Source organism: Lynx canadensis, chromosome C1 (genome assembly GCF_007474595.2).
Source record: "Lynx canadensis isolate LIC74 chromosome C1, mLynCan4.pri.v2, whole genome shotgun sequence".
Classification (NCBI taxonomy): Eukaryota; Metazoa; Chordata; class Mammalia; order Carnivora; family Felidae; genus Lynx; species Lynx canadensis.
In genome coordinates this window covers 91181600-91203081 of record NC_044310.1, presented here as the reverse complement: position 1 = coordinate 91203081, position 21482 = coordinate 91181600, and the positions used below count along the sequence as shown (strand labels likewise).

The 21482-nt window shown below is 38.3% G+C and overlaps 1 protein-coding gene across 4 annotated transcripts in view; it reads right to left on the bottom strand.

Annotated features, from left to right (window-relative positions):
• Positions 1 to 21482, bottom strand: part of NTNG1 (netrin G1) — a 332598-nt gene that overhangs the window by 50369 nt on the left and 260747 nt on the right. For 2 of the 4 annotated variants that reach the window (XM_030327473.1, XM_030327472.1), the window contains exon 4: positions 20120 to 20146. In XM_030327473.1, the coding sequence (XP_030183333.1) occupies positions 20120 to 20146 (27 nt within the window). Of the gene's footprint in view, positions 1 to 7084; positions 7145 to 9484; positions 9551 to 20119; positions 20147 to 21482 lie in introns of all 4 variants that reach the window. The other 2 variants (XM_030327471.1, XM_032594348.1) reach the window with 2 other exon arrangements.

Below are 21482 nucleotides of genomic sequence, written 5' to 3'. Positions count from 1 at the left end.
ACAGTAGCTCGGTCAGGGTTTCACAGAAATTGTGGCAAATTTAATAGGGATCTGGAGGACTAAACAATTCTCTATTTTTATTCCAAATGCTAACAGGAAAGAAAGCCTTTGTAAGCCTTTCATCAGGCCAAATATGATGTTTGTTTATGTGTGAGAGAAAATACAAAAAACAGAGAGATGATTTGTATGGGAAAAGTGCTCTGAAGATTTCCTTTTCATTCAAATTTCAAGCTGAGTCCACTACAAAAGAAGGATTAGGCAGCTAGTGATTATGCAGTACTCCCAGATTTCCTTTCTTTGTTTTCCCAGAATGTTGGAGATGCCTCTGAGGCTGAGGTCCTGATGGTGAGAAGAACTAGACAAGGAGATGGGGAAAGAGAAGGAGAGCAGGTGGGGAAGGATGGGGAGTGATTACATTTTCTCTTGGTTGCATCTCAGCTAAAGCAAGAAGTTGTTCATCTAATTCAACATTTTTCAAAAAAGTGGTAAAGACAAAGCCTTTACCGGTAGCAATCGCCATCAAATCAGATAGAAAAAGAAAAAAAAAAGACGGGAGAAGTAAGTAGGTGGGGAAGCTAATTTGTCTTCTCAAAATATGGGGGCAGGTGTAGCTGGATATTAATGAGGAAGGTCAACGGTGATACTGCAAAACCTTTATTTAGTTTATCCAAAAATACTCCTCTTTTTAGTGTCTGACCTTTATTTTACCTCACTAGGAAGCCAAAGACAGCCACTACTTGAACCCATTCATTCATTCATTCATTCCATATTTTATTGGGTTGATCTACCATGTGCCAGGCATTATGCAAGGGACTGAGTTACTCTTTTGGCTTAGATAAACTTTGGAAGTATCGCATTTGATGAGCAGAGTAACAATGAATAAGCACTGTCAAAATGAATAACGAAGATTAAGGAAGAGAGACTGGATTTTTTTTAAACATGCTGGTACTCATCGGAATGGTGTGGATTTATTTAGTGCAGAGCTGATTGCTATAGCAGAGGGTCAAGGTCCTGACAGAATAAAATAAAATGTGGATCAAAGCAGAGGAGGACACTGGATATAGTGACTAGTGAAAGATACCAAGATTAGGGTCAGCACCTTGGGGATTCTAGATACTCAAAAGGGAAGCAAGAAGAAGGGGAGGCTCCTGAAGACAAGCTGGTTCCTTTAGGGGAGGATAGCTCTGTCATGTGTGTGTGTGTGTGTGTGTGTGTGTGTGTGTGTGTGTGCGCGCGCGCGCGCGCGCGCGCGCGCATGTTGGGGGCTGGGATCAGGAGGAAGCCGAGGGGGAAGAGCAGAGTGGGAAGGAGGCCTATGCAGTAGTTAAGGCATGCTATATTAATAATAATAAAACAATAACAACAAAAATAATAGAATTACAGATCACCAAATTAAATTTTCTTAGAAAACAAACATATCACTCCAATACACTATATCTCCCTGAGTTACACCTTGTTTATGCTGGCAATTCTGACTTGCGAGGAAACCTAAAAGGTCTCTAGAGCCTTTCTTTGTTGAGGATTTGGAACAGGGAAAACCTTTCTGGCCTAGAGCCACCCAAGAGTAGTGGTTTCAGGAAGGAGACCCAAGTTCCAAATCTAATTGCTTCCTAAGGACTTCTTCAGAGCTGCCTGGAACTGCTGAGGGATGGGCATCAACAGCCCTGTCCTCTGGCTCTCCCTCCTGGAAGACGTTCCTTGGTGGTTGTTTCTCATATTCCCCATCCCAGGCTGGCCCTTGGTGCACCTAATATAATTTATCCAGCTTTGAAAAAAGCTGGAGCTACAAAGAAGCCCTTGTTGTCAAAAAACTAGTTTTGTGGGTAAGACAAACATATGGTTAGAATAACTAGAAAACAAAAGAGCATGTGCTAAGAAAGCCAAACAGTGACACAAAGTGATCTAAGGAGGAGGTCATTTAACTTGAGGGGAATTAGCAAAAACTACCTTAACACTGGACTTAACAATGGGTCTTCCATGAGGGCAGGTAGGGTTTGTTAGAAAAAAGAAGTTTGGGGGAGAGGGGATGAGCATTTCAGGTGAAAAGGGAATAGAACCTGCAAAGGTATGAAGTTGGGGAAAGTGTAGAGAATAAGGCTAGAGAAGTTTCATAAATCATTTCCTTTGTGGGTATTTGAAGGGTTCTGTAAGATCTGCGCAATGGCAAGAGTACATGCTGAGCTCTATCTGACAAAGTTTTATCCAAGAAATAAAACATATCTATAGATATCCAAGTTCAACACTTTCAAGACTCAGCCCATGAATCTCCATGGACACATCAAATGTCACACTATCATCTACTATTACTCTGAATTCAATGAGTAGTATACATTTCCACAATGACATTATTTGTTTCTGGGTCTTGTTTGAAGACCGATTTATTAATTTTGGTAGGAGAAGATAAATAATGTAAGTTGTATAATTATATATAGAACCATACCAGCTAAATGCCCAATATTAATAAATTTATTTTAGAAGATAAGTGGATATTTAAATATCTTTTAATCTAGGAAACAGGGTAGCAACTTGATTCTTTTAAGACTTCTAAGATTCTTCTGAGACTTCAATAAAGCTGTCTTCTCTGGCCACGATATATTTCAGAATGTAAAATGACAAAAAGATCTTTGAAAATGATTTGAAAAACATGAGAGCAGTGTATAAATGCAAGGCATTTCAAACGTAATTATTAGGCTGCTGTATTATTTTTCAGTATTCTGTTAATCTACCACTCTTTAGGAACTAGTCTTTCCACACAGGCACAGAATCCTTGAATGATTATTAATGATGTAGTCTGAGTTATATTACCATATTAAGACCCTGCAGGGATGATACTAATCGTTCAATAATTCTTTGATCTCTCAACTCATTGACCTGCCATGTCCTCCTTTCCCTTCTTACAAAGTATGGAGTCCATGGTCCGTCCTTACAGTGACTTCCTTTCATACACTCTCATCTCCCTTGACCCCGAGTGTCCACCGCAATCAGTCTCCTGGGAAAACCTGATCCTGCTTAAATCCACCTCTCCATCTCTCCATGCCTACACCCCAGCAGCTAAATGTGGCTGGAGTTTTTCTCCAACTATTTTGAAACAAGTCTCATGTTAAGTTTATAACCATAAGTCTCAAAGGGACCTTTAGGGCTGCCAGGAAATCCTTCCTAAAACAGGGGACTTCTGGGTCACCACTTTCTCTTGCTTCTTCTTCTTCTCCACCCATGATTGTTTTTCCCTCTCTTTTCCTCTTGGTCCTTTCTCCTCACAGGTACTCAGGGCTTAGCTCTTGGAACTCTTTGCCCTTTAGGCTCAACCTAGAGCCTAGGGCTCCTTACCCAGTCTCCGGACTTTACACATCATCTAGATGCTGACCTTTCCAAAATAGTTGTTTCAGCCTAGATCAACTCCTCAGTTAGTGAGACTTCCTCCAGACTGACACACTCATCTGCATTCTTAGTCTCCACCTGGACATTTACTAGATATCTCAACTTCAACATGTTCATAACAGAGCTCTTAGGTCAACCTTCCCAAACCTGCTACTCACCCAGGCAGCCCACCCTATCTCAGTAAATGGCAACTCCATTCCTCCAATTGCTTAGCTCAAAATTCCTGATGTTGTTCTTGACATGTCTTTTTTTCCTCATCCTTGACAACCAGTCAATCAGCAGATATTCTTGGCTATGCTTTTAAAATACACTCTAATCTCACCACCTCTTACTCTGTCACCTTGAGTTAAAGGCACTTGGATTATTGCAATGGTCCCCAAACTGCTCTCTTGGCTTCCATGCTAGTGATACCTCCTCTCCACACAGCAGTCAGAGTGACTCTTTCAAAACTTAAATTCAGTCATGACATCCCTTTGTTTATAATCCTAATGGCTTTCCATGCCATTCAGAATAAAACACAGAATTATATGCATTCATTCCCAATTGATCTGGCCCCTGGCCTCCCTGGTGGCTCACTGCAATCACTTTCCTCCTTGCTCTTGTACAAAGCCTCCATGTTGCTCTGCAAACATGCCAGGGACTTCCCTGGGGCCTTTGCTCTTGCTGTTACCTCTGTGTAGAATCCTCTTCCCCTAGACATCCCTGTGACTTGCTTCCTCACTTTGTGCTTAGGTTTCTGCTCAAAGAAAATTTTGTGACCACTCTATTGGAAATAACAGCAATGCCTAAACATACTAATCCTCAATTTCCTAATCCTACTTAATTTTTTGTAGAATTTATAGTATCTGGAAAGTATATTTAAAATAATTTTTCCACCATACTCTGAGTATAAATACACAAGTGTGGACTGTGTTATGTTTACAGATGTAACCAGAGAACTCAAAACATCTGTCACATGCTAGGCACTCAATGAACATTGTCAAATGAACGTATCTGTGAATGTGTGACGATTCTAAAGGTGCCATTTTTTGCAAAACACAGGCAGACACAAGAGGAAAGTTATGCTTAAACTCATGCCTCCCCCATTTGAATTCCATCAGAGTCTGGCTACATCCCTTATACCCAAGAGTTTAGAAAAACAACAGCCACACCAACAAGGTGTAACTGAGTTACTGATTATTTTAGCTGAGGGTTGTCTACCCGTCTATGCAGATCATTTTGGGAAGAAAAAAAGGAGACTTGTAAAAACTTCTATGGTTTTATGTAGTTTTTCAATCTCAGATTACACTGTAGATGATTTTTCATTGCTGCTGTGTAGACGAGCTAGTGGGGTCATCTAGAACACATGGCCATGGTGTGCAAGGAACCGCTGGCAGTACATATTTCCTGAGAATCACCTCATACCAGGGAACAACATGAGCCAGTCCTGTAGAGTCTAGGGTGGTTTCTCAGCCTTGGCACTATTTCCATGTTGGGCCAAATAATTCTTTGTTTTCCTATATGTTGTAGGCTATTTAGAAGCATCCCTGGCCTCTACCTACTGGATGCAGTAGCAACCCCCGAGTCGTGACAACCAAAAGTCCCCTGGGGGGTAAAATCCCGCATATGAATAGATGAGCTCATATGAAACAGTTATGATAAGATACTACAATACTTAGCAATTGGCTAGTTAAGACCAATTAAAGCTAGGGATACTTTAGAAGGAGTATTTTAGAAGGAGTGGTTGGTCTAGATCAGGAACGACCCAACCCTCTTAAGTAAAGGTTCTTTCTGACTGACACTGGCTGGAGAAGGGCTGGGCAAGGAGGAGTTGCCAGAAGCAAGAGGTTGGAGAGAAAGAGAATGGAAGAAAAAGAATGTTAGAATAGGAGGGGTTAAACTTCCCCTGGGTGTCTTCTTTCTTACTGTTTGCCATGTTGCCTTGCATCATATGTTACATGGCCTATGTAAATATAAGATCAAGTCCTCTGAATATGGCACAGGTCATTTTTCTTTTTGGCCAAATTAGGAAAGCTGATGAAAATTCATTAAAAAAGAAACAAAACAGATTTGGGGAAAAGAGTTTAGATAGAAAGTAAAGGAATGAGAACTCTCAAAAAGTATTTTCCTCTCACCACATTAATAGAGTCACCATGCCTCTGAGGGGCCTCCTCCAGGGGTGGCAGTGAAGTGGCTGTAGCATTTTGCTGGTCCTTACCCCACCCCTCCCCTATTTTGCAACCTTATGTAGCTTTTGAAGCTACATACAACATTTGATGACGATATGGATTTTTTTAAATGATAAGTCATTAGGTGGCTTCTTCCTGCCTCTGGAGATGTGTTTGAACCTCATTAGTGCTATGACCCCAGGAAACTGGAGATTCAATGATGCAGGGTGAAATTCCAGGTCAAGAGGCCCCTTGTATTTCCAGTGTACTTGACGGGACATAAGAGAAATGAAATCTATGAAAGTCCCTAATGCTTCTCTGTTTCCTCCACTTCCTTGGTTTCTTTGTGTGGATTTGCATTTTGGAGATAAAGAAAGATCTTCCCCCTGTGGCCTTAAGATGGGCACACTTGCCCAGATAGGCTTGATACCCTATGACGCTGTGGCCGGTCTGTTCCAAAGAACTTAGTTCCCCCAAATTCAAATACATTTGTATTCCCCTCAAAAGGGCACCATTAATGCTTGATATGTAAAAAGCACATTGTGAGGAAAGTTTAAGACATGGTATGAATACTATCCATTTCCCTTTTCCCATCTTTGGACCAGTTTCATCTTTTTCTCTTTACGTCACAGAAGGACCAACTCAACATTAATTAAAATCTGGAAAATGATCTGACTCTATTCGATAAGGAATAAATAAGCTATTACGGTCATTTTCATCAAGTGGGTCAAACTGAATTTTGACTTTGTTAATAAATACATTTCTTTACAAGAGGTGTTTCATGAAAAAACGAAGAACAAAAAAAAAAAAACCCACAAACCAAAAACATGACATAAGCCCAACAGTCAAGGGTGGAAAACAAGACACACCTGTCACAGAAGACATTTAAAGGAAAATGGTAAAATAAAAACAGAAGTCTTTATGTTTCCTGAAAAATCTTCATTCTGTGAATGACAGATGCTAGCTGGAATGGACTATTCATGAGTCACAGATGAGATACTGCTTGCTTGCATTTAAAGTAAGTAATGTAATTATTATTTTCAGGTCATAATCAATGCTAAACCCAGTGTAGATCTTCACTGGCATTCATTCAATTTCATTTCAAACAATGGAAATAGAAAATATAAGCTATTTCGTTTGTCCAAAAGTCAAATGGGCACAAAACACGGAACCTGCCATTCTGTTCTCATGAAAAGCATCCTTGAAACTCACTGTAAGTGGGTTTCCTTATTTTCAATGCCAATGGGCAACAATGTTAATACTCTAACATTCATGTTCTAAACAGGATCCTAAGCTGTTTGAATGTTTATTCACGTGTTAATCTTTCAGAAAACAAATGTTGCAGCAATTTTAATTTGCAGCAGTGAAATTTCTGAGTGAAGTTTTTTGTCTCTTACAGATGACATTTTCAGTACTATTTGATGCATTGATTGGTATCAGTCAACATGCCTCACCGATAAGCTGATGGGTACACTTCACAGATATTCCAGATTCATACAGTGCAATGTTTCACAACACATAACACCATGAAATCACTGTATGAATCCAAGAATTCCTACCTCTCTTGTGGTTTGCAACTTGAACAGAAGAAACTGTTGACAAAGCTAATTTGGGAGCAACTGGATAGGTTTAAAAGAATGAACAGAACATTAGAAACAATAGTGAAATGTTCAAACTGTAATAACTTATCATCAACCCACTTGAAAAGGTAGCCCTAAATGAAGAGACTATTTGTATCTGTTGTTTCTGGGAGATGGTTTCAGTCCCAAAGGAAGTCTTGTATTTGGCTGAAAATGGTTTTACATTGTCAGTAATAAAGTTTAGAAGCTTTATTTTCAGAGGCAAAGAGAATTACCATTTAAGAGTCCAGTTATGCAAGGATTATTCTGGTAACATTATGGATATTAGGATCCCCTATTGACCCTCTCTTAAAATAGTAGTTGTGCTGAGATAATTAGCAATCATTGCCTCAATTCACTGTCATTTTCTCTGTGTAACCAAAAGCTCGTCTGTGCCTCAGCCAGTTAGATTATTTTTGTTGAACTGATTAGACCTCACGGAACATAATCTCAGTGGCCAACCATATGGACCTTAGTCTCAGAGTCACCTTGAATCTGTCTACCTTTGAAAAATGTAGTCTCCTTCTCAATATTTATTACCTTTGTGGTCATATCAGTTTGTTAATGGCAGAGATTGCTCTGTATGCTGTCTGCCATTTCTTTTCCGATTATTCATGACGAGTTGCTTGCGAAAACAGCAAAAGCAGATAGAGCCTGACGTTCTTTGCAGATGTTGACAAGATAAATTATGGCTGCACAGAACTGGCCTCTGTTAGAAAGTGCCCCTTGAGCTAAAATTTCAAGTTTAAGCACTTTATCCCGTGCGCTGCTTCTCAAATAAATTCATTTGAACTCATTACCCACGTTCTAAAAAAACTGCACCTGGTATTAGCTGAAGGTATTTCTGAAAGTTTTCTGTGCAGTGACACTGACAGAAAACACAGCAAAATAATTAAGCAGGTGTGTTTCAGGTTTTGAACAATGCATAATCTTGTTCATCTCAAAACTCACTGTGGAGAAGTGTTAAGTCTTAGATCCTGTCTTGTATAATTTGTTGAACTCTGAAATTCAATGGGAAATACTGAGTGACATTTCACTGAAGATGCTCTCATTGAACCTGCCAAGGAATAAAGCCACTAAACCTCCCCCAAATCCTCACAGAATTATACTAATAGGGGTGAGCTTGAGCTCTATTTCTTCTTCCACATATGTATGCAGAAAGTTGAAAAAATTCATTTGGAGCAGATGATTAAGATAATTCTATTTGCTACTAATATATGTATCTAGGACAGTCTCGATTTCATCACCCTGATCAAGGACTGAAAATGCAGCCCTTCCAATTTGACTCCCCAACAAATTGCTAATATATTTTGTTTGCTTAGCAGCTATTTCCTGGTTCCTCCTTTCGCTCATTTCCTCCTCCATCTGTATTCATTAGAGTTTAAAAGGAACATCCTGTATGTAATGAAAGAAGGTGGAAGCCAAAAATGTGCCTTTTTTTTTGAGAAGAAAGAAGGCAAAAGAATACAATTTTCTATTAAAATAAACTCCTATTTATACATGTCTATATATATCTATAGGCTAGATGTTAATGTGAATTTAACATTGCACTGCCTCTTATGAATTTCATTGCCCAGTTTTTAAAAGTTCTATTTCTTCCTGTGTAATCACACTGCTGTCAGTCTCTCTCTTTTATTTATTTACTTATTTTTGAGGTTACAAGTCAGAAAATAATTACTGCTCTAAAGACAGACAGAGAGCAGGTTGTTCTTAATGCTGCTAGAAATAATTGTTAATTTGTAAAGGATTAAAAGGGGAAGCCCCAACAGAGAAAATATACTGTGATGTGGAAGAGAAAGAGAGAGAGAGAGAGAGAGAGAGAGAGAGAGAGAGAGATACAGAGAGAGAGAGAGAGATTCAAATTTCTGCCAGTCAATATGGAGAAACAGTAAAAGAAAACAAGTCTGTTAGGGGTTGCAATACTGCCTTTATGTATTTTTCCCCCCCGACCTTCAACACAACTGACGTACTGGTCAGTTTCGTTAAGAGGAGCAAAAGGGAGACATTGGAAGGACACCTGCAGCACTCGGAAGTTTTTAAGGCTTATTATTTATATTCCAAACTGTGATGGCAGCAAAACTCTAGGCTTCTCTTGGGAGAGACATTCAACCTAAATTTGATGAAGTGCTTGTAACTTCTATGCCATCTAATTTTCCCCTATATCTTTCACTCTAATATTTCCAGGGCACTCTTCATATTAGAAATAATATTTGAATCAGGATTCTTTCAAAGACATGGCATTCACAATAATGCTGTTATTCAGTGCTGAAAAATAGTATATGGGATTTTCCCCCTAAACATGTGGGGTTTTAAATTGCTAGGAATTTTACATGCTCCTACCTTGTTTTGGGTTAGAAACCTCAAGGGAAGAAATATTCGGCCATATCCTATTAAACTTTGGAAGATCTGCATGCATCAGGAAAAATCAGGGTATGTTATTTTCAGCTATAATGTCATTTGGTCTAAACAGAAACTTATATGGACAAAGACACAAACCACACATCTGCTCTTTAACTTGGCTGTGATGCACTTAACAAAACATGACTCCCGCACCAAACAAGAGCAAGCAATTGATGATTCCCAAAACATTGAATGGACATTAAATAGATAGCCCCTTCGCTAACAAAGCTATATACATTTACTTTTGCAATAAACTAGAGTGTTCTTACAAATAACCAAATAGGGACTTCGGCATTTCAAACTGTTATATAAAGCTGGTGCCTGAAACTAGAAGATAACGTGAAAGAAATAATTTCTCACTGGAGGATTCCATTCTCTGCAATTTATACTTACAGATATGAACTGGTTGCATTAGTCTTTCATGAGAGATTCTTTGGGGTATGTTTTAAGTGTGAGCCATTATCTCTGCAAAGAAGTGGATTTATTTCCTATTTTTATTTATGCCATTTCTCAGAGAAAGAAAGGGAATACTGGTGATTTCTGGCTTCTTAGTACAGCTAAGGTTTGTATGTACGGATGTGTATATGTCTTCATGATTTTTTTTTTTTTTTACTTCAACCTATGTTTCTAGAGTTTTTGGCTCCAATCCAGAGGTAATTATAAGCGTTGTTACCTTGAGAACTGATGTTCTTTCTTTCTTAGATTCACCAGTATATACATATTAAAAAAAAAAAAAGACTCTGGAAAAGCAGAACATCTAGGTTTAGGATTGGATGCTTTAAAATTATTTTTGCTAAGGTGCATAACTATTAAAGCAGGCATTTTAGGACTCCAATCTACCACCCATTCAGATCAGCTCAAAACTACACCTTCTGTGTGGTCCTTTGGGACTACCCAAGTCCACAAAAAGTGCTCTCACCTCCAAACTCCTATAGCATGTTACTGTCTGTGCTCCTGATTTCTCATTGATATGGGGATAAGGCATGAGTTTTAATATTGTTAATTTAAATTTCATAGGTCTATTTCTCATCTCTGTAATTAGATTGGATCTCTTTGAGGAAGGGCAAAGCTTTGCAGGAGGCCTCAATAAATATCTAATAATTGAATAATTGATATCAAGTGGCTAGGCCACTGTAAACAGGTATTATCAGATTGTTTCCTCCATAATTAGATTATAGCAAGTAACATTCTTGTAAGACATGGTACTTTCGCTATAACTTTGGTATTTTAATATTTGTTAGAAAAGCTGATCTACTGTGTGTGTGTGTGTACACAAAGGCAGATGAAATCTTAATATTGATATTACTCTGTCAAAACTGCAGAATGAAAAAAGTGTAATAATATTTTCCACATTTGTACCCAACTGTTACTAAATATATAGATACTTAGTAACATGTATAGGCAAAGTAGGCAACTAATGTTGCTTTTCACCTGAGCATTTTGGTGCTGGGTAGATGCTGACTTAACAGAACAAGGCTACTTAAACAGTGCTCATTACCTCTGAAAAACCATAAATTTGCATTTTGAGGGAATGAATATGATTTCTAGAAATTACTTGGAAAAAAATTGTGGGTTTATATAGAAAATATATTCCTTCACATTATTAGCTTCAAATTAAGAATATTTTAGTTTGTTGAAATGGTTCTCTCCATATTTTTCTTATAGGAGAGGCAAATACAGGTCATAGTGGGGCTGCTGTTTGTAAACTTGATGTTAGGTATTTAGTGACTTGATGAAATTAAGCAATATGATTGTTTGGTTAATAAGCTCTGCCAAGAAATTTAAGTAAAGACCGGCATTTATACTAAATCAATTTAAAAGTGAGTTTTGAAAATTAGCTTCATAAATTAAACTGTATCCCATATTCTATTAAATATTTGTTTATGCCTATTTTTAGCATACTCTTTTCCTAGTGTTTTATAATTTTTCCCCCTAGGATTCTGAGGTTCCATGTTAAGGAATGTATAAAATATATAAAAAGTTAACATAGGGCATTCTACTTTTGAATCGTTAACTACCTGACTGTATGGAATTATCGAAGTAGACAGCTCAGTCACAATCTGATCCGTACCTGGAGTGTAACTTTCTTCTGTATTGTGTACTTCAGATGGTTTCTTGGGGGGAAGGGGAGAAGGTAGCCCTTGTATTTGCCTGGGAATGTAATTAGACATTCCCCCCCCACCGCCGCCGCCCCCAAAAGTTCCATTATGTGGGATGCCTAACTTTCCTGAACACTCAAAACTCAGAACCACCAGCAGTGATCCCATTGGAAATCCCAATCTAATCTACACATATCTCTGATGGGACAAAATTTTATGTGCTGTTTTTCCCTTGGAAGGAAAAATGTCCTGAAAAAAAAGGCACTGAAATTTGTGCCCTCCCTCCCCCCAGACTCCTACAGCATGTTACTGTTTGTGCATGCATGTTCCAATATTTGGTCCCCAGGAGTTTTTAATTTAATATCTCATCTTATTTTTTAAAAATTTGATTTTGTCTTATAATTGCAAGGCTAAGTAAGAAAACAAAATTAGGCAGTTACTCTCCATTTACTCTTGTTACTCTAAGATCCTGGCTCAAATAAATATTTAATCAATATTACTAACAAATGTTTAATTCCCAGGAGTAAATTAGGCACATTGAAGATGATTTTAATAGTATAATTGAAACAAATTCTATGTTATCATAGCCAATTCTAATGAAAAATCTTTGCATAACATGTAGCTTCTGATAATTTTTAGCCAGGGGGCCACTTGTTTTGAGTAGGTGGAAATTGAAAATAGAAAAAAAAAAAAAAAAAAAAAAAAAAAAATATATATATATATATATATATATATATATATATATATATATTGCATTAAAACTATTGTATTGCCTCTTTGGGTGACCTGAGGCAGAATTTATTAATTTCACTTTTTCACAAATTAACTAAGGTATATCTTTGGGCCAACATGAAGGTCTTAAAGTGGTGGCTTGTTGCAGGGCAAAGGTCACCGTAAGTCAGAAGAATCAGGTTTGGTCCCAGTACTGCTACCAAGGAATTGCCTGGCTGTTAATTTCTCTGGACTTCCATTTCCTTATAAATAAAGGTGCTGGACTAAAAGATCTCTAAGGTTTCCCTTAGGTGTTAATTTCCATCCCTCTAGGAGTTCTCCAATGGTCTAGCAGGGCCCCCACTCAAGTTCATGGGAGGATGAGGCCTACTGGGATGAGGTACACGCTCTTTGGAGACTCTAGAGGACTAAGAGGGAAGGGAAAATTATTGCTGCATGTTTTGACAGTGGACCTTTCGACTGTCATAGTGAAACCCAAACTAGAGTTGAGAAATTATTATTGGGGTGAGGGGAAGGATCCCTCCATGTGTCCAGTGGGGTTGTAGATGGCTAGTCATTCAAGAATAGCCTTCTGTGGAAATCCCTATTTCTTAAGGATGCTGGCACAATACATCTGGGAAAATGGACTGTACTCATTTTGATAATCTCCTTGACTAGATTCCAAAGACTGGCTCTAGGAGTATAGAGAACATAATCACATACTCCACAGCTGTCCCCTTACAAAAAACAAAAATATCTGGAATGTCAATCAGATCCAATTACTCTCATTGTTGAATTTTCAAAGTGCATCTATGGGAAGCTTAGAAAATAACTATTTGGGGAAAATTTTTTGAGATATGGTGCAGGTAAGTAGAGCTTGGGCTGGATTAAAATCCCAGCTCTACCACTTGGACAAGGAACTTGTCTCTTTCTTGATCAAAAAAAAAAAAAAAAAAAGGAAACTCTCTTTGTCTTTCTCATCTGTAAGTTGGGGATGATGACACTATCTGCTGGTTGTTTTCAAGACTCAGTGAGTTAATACTTGCTCGATATTGTAATGAGCATTTAAAAAATGTTAGCCCTTATGATACCATTTGTGGTTGCTATTGTGACAAAAATCAGATTACTGTAGTATTAACAGTTCTTGCTGAATTTAATTAGAGAAAATAATGTGCTCTCCCTATTTTTTGCAATCTTAATTATTCCCAAAGTGAGTGGTACTGATAGGTAAAAAAAAGCTCACTTAAGATGTAGTTTACTTTAGGCCAGTTTTAGGGTCTCTATTGATTAATACTATTGTTCAGAAAGCAATGGAAATAGTTTGGGATACTGTGAAAAAGATTTGATTTTTAATATTAATAGTTAAATATATAATGTTAACTTTCAAATTTCTTTCAATTTGGGGGCACATCAGTTTAGGCTATGAATCAAATATATATGTCATCTGAATTCTGTTTTTCATCAGGGAGAGAATTCAGAAAACAGTTTGGTTGTGGCACTTGAAACTCACTTTCATGAATCAGAAAAAATGAGATTCTAGTTACAAGAGTGAAACTTTGGAGGAAAATTTTTCTCCTCTGTGCCCCAAGGAAAACTCTGCACTATACATAGGAGGGGACTATGTTGGAATGGCTGAAATTGACCATCTATTGCTGACGCCATAATTTGTCAAACTGGAAAACAAGCTTGAAGCAGAAGGCTGCAAATATGTTATTCACATCAAGAAAGCTTTAGAGGTAGGGTTGTTTTAGAATATTAAGTTGTCCTCTATCATCCATAGCACTCAGTTTGCATGAACTATAGGCAACTTTCAACTCACTTTGTGGGCACCCTTTAAAAACAGAGTAAATTGTGACCATGATTTCCCATCTTTTTCTAGAATGGTGCACCACATGGAATTTCATACTTTAGTAGTTTCATCAGATGAGAAGGTGAGTTCTAATATCAGGGTAGAATGTGAAGAGTCCTAATCTGGAAATTGGATATTGAGCTGGAATCCTACCTTGGTCACTGCCCTGATGACTTAGACATTTCATTTAAGCCTTCGTTGCCTTATATACTGTAAAATGATGATGTTGAATGAATGCTCTTTAAGTTTCCTAAAAATACTAATTTTTAAATAATTTTTTGGTTCTAAAATATGGTGGGAAGCCACCATGGGTGCCACCATGGATATGAAAATCGACTCCTGGGGGATGTTAGTGAGCCTTCATTAAACATCCTTCTTCAAGGAGTGTGAGAGGAAAATATCAGGTAGAGGCAAAGTCACAAGGTCCTTTGGGCCTTATATAGTTAATGCTTCTGTTACTCAGGGAATCTGGAAGCATTATTGATGCCTAGAAAGGAATCTATAGAAAACCCTAAAGCTTTCCAGAAGAAATCTCTACGGCCTTGGAGGTAATCTTACCATCTTCATAGCAAGCTGCCTACCCTCAGAACTACCATGTCATTAAACTGATGGGAAAGATATAGTTTAATGTGATAGTGGTAGGTCTGTCCTAGAGATGGCATATAGAATTTTATTTTTGCTATAAGTGACTATTTCAATAAAGAAAAAAATTTGGATTTTTACTGTCATACAATATGAACAAACATGTTTCATAATTTGCATAGAAAATTTCATGAGCTGTCTTTCTTGCGATCTATAACATACCTGACATCTATACATCTCCCCTCTTGCTCAGCATACTGAGGATGTTTAGGGGTAGAGGAAGGGCATATATTAACGTGGAGGTCACAGTTCCCTACCCCTTCTACTCAGACATGATGCTGGTAACTTCTATTGACAACATAGTGAAGTACCAGAAAATGAACTTCTGTTTTTCTCCGGGACACTAAATTTCTCTGTGCAAAAATGGGTCAATTCAGAGATCAACAGGTCTAAAGTGCAGTGTGGTGGACTAGAAAAAGTCCGAGGTAAGAGTCAATAAATCTAGAATTTTTCCTTCTGAGCTCTTCCATTTGGTGTAATGTTATGAGCATAACTTCTGGAGTCAAATGGGCCTTCCTGCTTGTATTACACTGGTCAAATGACTCGGCTCCTCTGAGCCTCAGATTCACCATTTGTAAAATGGAATTCTGTAGACATGTGGGAGCATCTCCCTCTGGTTGTGAGCAAAAGCACTGCCTAATTCTTCCTGGGAAGTGAAACACTTAGTTGACCAGCTCCATATCTATACTCCAAGAAGATGTCAATGATACCCACACTCTTAGCACAGGAATTCACAGTTACATGTTTGAGGCTCATCATGGGGCCTTTCAGAGATCTTGCTGAATCTTTGTTTATGCTAGGAATTTCCAGATGCCCCTACACAGAGATAATAGCAAAGGTGCAGATAGCAGCTCACACTTAAAAACTGGTCTGGCACTCTAAATTCACCTGGGAAAAGGTTAACACATGAAAAAAGTCAGTTTGCTCAAGGTGGGTGATTTTTGATAACATTACTAAACCTCCCAATTCTTTTTTCTTTAGGTAGGGGGTACTTTGCCTCCTTCACTGTAATACTTGATTTATTCTTCAGGATTAAAGCAGCAGCTATATCCTAATGTTCATTCAATTTTAGGATAACCACAAAGGTTTCATGAATGTGAAATGCTAGTTACACAAATATGAAATGGATCTGTGATGAGGATACTGGGTACATGATATAACAAAGTCCCAAAGGCATTTCACCTGGGACCTGAGCTTTCCTTCTAGAACATCAGCAAACAGTTCAAAATTAATGTAGCACACCATGCAATTTGCCATATAGCTACACTAGCCTGATAATTTTTTTCCTCATTATATAAAACCTAATTAGTTAAAGGGCAATTCAAATGAAACTTTTATTTGGGGGATTTAGAAGTATTAAAGCAAAGGGAAAAAAAAAACAAACACTGCAGATGTCTAGATAGATGAACATGATTACTAATAACCCTTGGGTGGGGAAATGATTAACCTCATTATTTTCCTCATGATCCAGGTTTCTACAGCAAATCGGTGCCGAACAGAAATATCTGGATGCTGTATGGAACACAACTTTTACAAGGTCTCCAACTGGCATCAAATATTTTCAAGTATGAAAACATCTCTGGGCTTTCTCAACAGGCTATTGGATCCCTGCAGCTAGCATCTCCCTTGTTCCACAGTCCCGTCAGTTAAATCAAATTAGAGATTAAGTTTAACTCCATGATGAAGGGAATGCTCATTATAAGAGAAAACAGGAAAATGGAATATTTCCTGTAAGTGAACCATGATTTCTAATTGAATGAGGTAGAGAGGAGAGGATATCCAAACACTTCCACCAATATTCTATGCTTTATATATCATGGTCTCAGCCACTTAAAAGTAATTTAAAGAAATAATGTATACTTGGGTTCAAAGAACGTTTACATCTCTCCTTTCTTTTGTTGCTTTTCTAAGAAATATCTTTACTTATTAAAAATTTTCAAGTTGTCTGAAATGGTGTTTCCTGATGTGATCTTCCATTTCAGTGGCTGGCCTACCTTTAACCTCGGACTCATCTGTCATCTGCTTTCTTAAGTGATAATAACCCACACAAAGCTATGTGCACATTAGGCCAGTTCTTATTCTAATTATGGTCTGTATAATGTTTAACATATTAGGGAAATCACTTGCTTTTCAGGACTAAAGATCAGATAATATATGCTAGAAGGTAATCATTAGTTTATCACTCTAGCAAAAACATCCACACCAAACCAACTCTTAATTTGCATCATCAGCATCAACAAATGTTCACTTGGGTAAAATTGTGAATGTTTACTTATCAGTGTGTGATACATTTTATTAAAAAAGAATGAAACCTGAATGAATTACTGCCCCATTAGGTAAAGTAGTAACAGAGATCACAAGGCTCAAATGACTATAGATATATTTTTGGGATTCATTAATTGCTGACAATATCACCAGTATTTTTTTCAGCCATGGTCAAAAACACATCAAAATGACCAAGTTTTAAATCAAGGACCTTTGAAATGATTGGGAAGCCTATTTCCTAATAAATAGACAATAGCAGGTACAACAAATGATCTTAATGAGAAATTTGTTTCAAAAACATTTTTAGCAGATGATCGGAAAGGATGACCACTCTGTCGATGCATTTGAACCGTAATACTGGTATTGACAGTTTGAGATCTATACTGAAATCTATCAGGGCTTGAAAATCTTTAGCCATTGTGTATATAGCATACGTATGTGAATTTATGGTTACATAAATCAATAATTTACATCAGTAGTATATATCATTCCCTTTCCTTGAAATATGCTTTGGTGATGGGAGTCTCATGGGTATTACATCTGTTATAATGGCATTGTCTATGTACTTGGTGGAATTATGCTCATTGCTTCTTTCTTTGGGATAAAGGCCAAAGCCCTGGGAAACACCCAAACTTAGTTAAAAACCCAAGCAACTCCCTCTTCTCTAGCTTATACCTTGGAAACCTCCTTCCTGCACCCTGTGGAATAGGCCGTGAGTCCTCTATGCAGGAATTCTTGCCCTTTGGAGAGGAAAGGAATACACTAGTGCACACAAGGAACACCTTATGAGGAGCACCACAAAGAAGGAATGTGCAAATGCCATTTAAGCAGCCTAGAAGATACAATCATGTTTGATGGTTTTATCGTAAATCTCTTGACTTTAAAGCCAGCAATAGGCAAGCTAGTTGTGTGTGATGTTGGGTGACTCCTGGAAGCTTTTACATCCTCCTGGAAGCTTTTACATCCTGTTTGCTGGAGAAATCTGAGGAAACACCCACGGGGCTCCAAAAGGAGCTGCCAAAGGCACAATGAGGTCAGGTTACAAACTATCACTTTGTTAGAGGGTTTTCGCTAGGCATTAAGGAGTTAAATTTTCCTAGGCTCCTGATTAAAAAAAGGTTGATACATTTGCCAAAGGCACAACAAAGCATCCTTTCAGGTCACCACCCATTTCAAAATAAAACAAAGCCAAACAAAAGTGGGATTTCCTGAATCAGGGTGTAAAAGGTCAACATCTGCTGATGCTCAGAGATGGGGCATGTGGCGGAGGCGGCCGAATGAAATGTCCAGTGAGCTGTACGGTCAGAGATTCCATGCAACACATGACTGACACCGTGAACAGAAACACACCCCAGCGCCAAAGAACTACTTTCCATCCATCCATTTCTGAAGATTGGATAGGCCAGACTGCCACAGCAGCCTCAATAGTCTGTGCCAGCTTGCTTCCATTTGGTTCCCTTTTGCTCACAAATGCATATGCAAATGAAATTGTCAAGGCCTGAAAGGAGCCTACTGTGGGGTATATGTATGTGTGTGTGTGTATACACACACACACATACATATGTATACACACACACACACACACACACACACAATTAGGCAAATGCCAGAGGAGATACTAAAGCAGAACCCGGAGACTACTAGAGCTGAACTTTCTCCATCTGCAAGTCTGTAGCACTGATGCCATTTCAATAAGATCATAAAGGCCATGCTGTAGCATTAGGCCGGTATCTAAAAGGATGTGGACACTACTTCTATTTACAAAGCTGCTGATTTTCATGGCATTTAACATGCCCAGTGCTTAACAAAGCTGTGTCGGGGCCTATTCACAAGCTTAAGTACACCGGGTTGCTTTACAAATTGGAAGACCTGCCTGTGCATTTGTAAGAAGGAGGAAGTTGTTTTTATCCAAATGATCAGAGTATTGCTTTCACGATGGATGTTGGGTTTTGCAACACCTCAGCGGCTGTTGTTTACACTGCAATCACCCTGGGTGGCACAGCACCCATGAGGAAGTCTGGGAGGGGTGAGACCACAGTGAAAATTCTTCCCTTCACTTACAGCACATAATCTTGGCTTTCTCAGTATTCTATTTTGAATCAGTTAATCTAACAATTGTTCAAAGGTTTTAGCCATCAGAGCGAAAGGCTGAGATATATAAAAACCCTGCTCCACAAAGCTGTGGGGCATTTCCTTAATGAGCATTTCAGGCTTGGTGTTGGGGTGTCATTATTTTCTATGTGAAGAAGGAGCTATAGTCTGTTTCTCCTATGACAGCTGGGAGGATGCTGTCTGCCATGGCAGTGGGAGTTTCAGTTGCTTCTATTTCTACTAAAAGATTTCTTGCAGGAATTCTAGTAGCCAGATTCCTAAATTCTGCATATATTTTTTAATACCCCATTCTCTATCAAACTTAAGCCTAAGTAGTCAGGAAAAGATGGATCGCTGTATTTTAGGAGGGAGAAATGGACATACATTCTTTCATTCCTCCAGAAAACTAATGGTCGCCAACCTGCCTCTTTCAGGCCTTCACAAAGACTGGAGTGCAATACATTACTAAAATTCCCTCCCCCTGGTTTTCTTGGGTTCTAATAAATATGCCTAAAGCATTTGTTGGTATTCACTCTCTGCTTTTAAAAATTACAGTAGAAATCCATACCCAGTCCTAAAGAGAAAGTTGAGTTTGTTGTTGGTTACTGAGTACGAGTACACAGGACTATTTATACTTTTGCTCATGAGCTATAGTTACCTCAGTAACTGCACCTCTGTAAAGGTAGCCTTCATTGATTAAAAGTAGTCAGGAAAACTGTGGTATTAGAGGAGTTATACATGGATAACTGTTTTATCTGTGCTCTCACCATATCTGCACAGAACAAACACAACAGTTCAGTTCACAAAGAAAATACCCTTTCCATCAGAAATGGACACTGGGAAAATAGGTCTTAGGAGCCCAACAAGAAAACAGAACTAGCCTAGACTTGGTTTGGTGATTTTCTTTTTTTTACTTACTACCAATACTGGAAATACTGGGGATACCTGGAAAGAAAGAAAACAATAAAGAAAAATTGTTAGACAGTTATTAATACATGATATCTTTAACTTAATATAAAAATCTCAGAAACTTAACACTAAATAACATTCAGATCATTAGGAAATATGCACAGAAACAGAAAGACATATATTCATCCATCAAAACCGTTTTTGCTTTCATTCTAGAACTCCTGAACTTATCAGGGTTGGGAAATTAATGCTCAACTTCAACAGCTGGTTCAAGACTGCTTCATGACATCAAACATTTTGTGCCTGCCTCTAAGGTCAATAAACATTTTGTGGCACTGTATGTGGTTCAAAACAGATTTTAAGCTAGGCTTATGTTCCGGGCATAGAGTGCCAAATATACACCGTGTGGACCTGTGTAAATATCTCCACACGTGCAACAGATCTCTTTAAATGTGTGATGAGACACATATGTTAGCTGTTGAAAGTCATTTGGCCCTTTATTTGATTAATTTCGCATAACCATCATTTTTAGCCCTCTTTTACTTGTCAGATATGTGGATTAAACTCTGTAATAGAAACTTAATTGAGCAGAATAATTCAAGAATACATTAGGTTGTTCATATTGATCATGCAGTTCATCAATTTTCTCAGCTTCCACTTTAATTTACAGGTTGTGCTAAGGTGGTGGCACCATTGCAGAATGCAATGGACTTGGTACAAAAGTGGACATGAATTTAGTCTGTCCTGAGAGCAGGGGCATGGGAGCCAGGCTGCCTGGGTTTGAAGCTTTGCTCTTACACTCACTGACTGTGTGACCTTGGGCAAGTTGCTTACGCTCTCTGTAGCTTGGTTTCCTACCTCTTAGGGTTGCTGCAAAGATCACACAAATTGATACATGTAAAATACTCAAAATGCTGCTTGGCAGGTAGTGTGGACTACATCCGTCTTTACTATGATTACTGTTATTGATATAGTGGGTTCATCAAGCAAGCAATACAATGAAAGATACTGCTAATTAAGAGTCAGAGATTTATATCTTCTCCACTAAAGTTGGGTAGGGGTATGGATGGGAGCATGAGATGGGAATCAGACAGAACTGAGAGGCCAGCTTTGCAACTGATTAGCTGGGTGATGACTTCAGGCAGGTTCCCAGCCTCTCTATGCCTGTTTCCTCAACTGAAGGGGGCTGATACTACCTACTGCATAGGGCTGCTGTGAGGATTGGATGAAACAATCCATAAAAATGTCTGACACATGGTACACTGTCAATAAGTGATAGCTGTTAAGGAGCTGTTCAGACTTGTTCTCCACATCACTGGAGTGTGCTCCAAACAGGTGGTAAATGTAGGAATCATTAAACTTCTATTTTAGT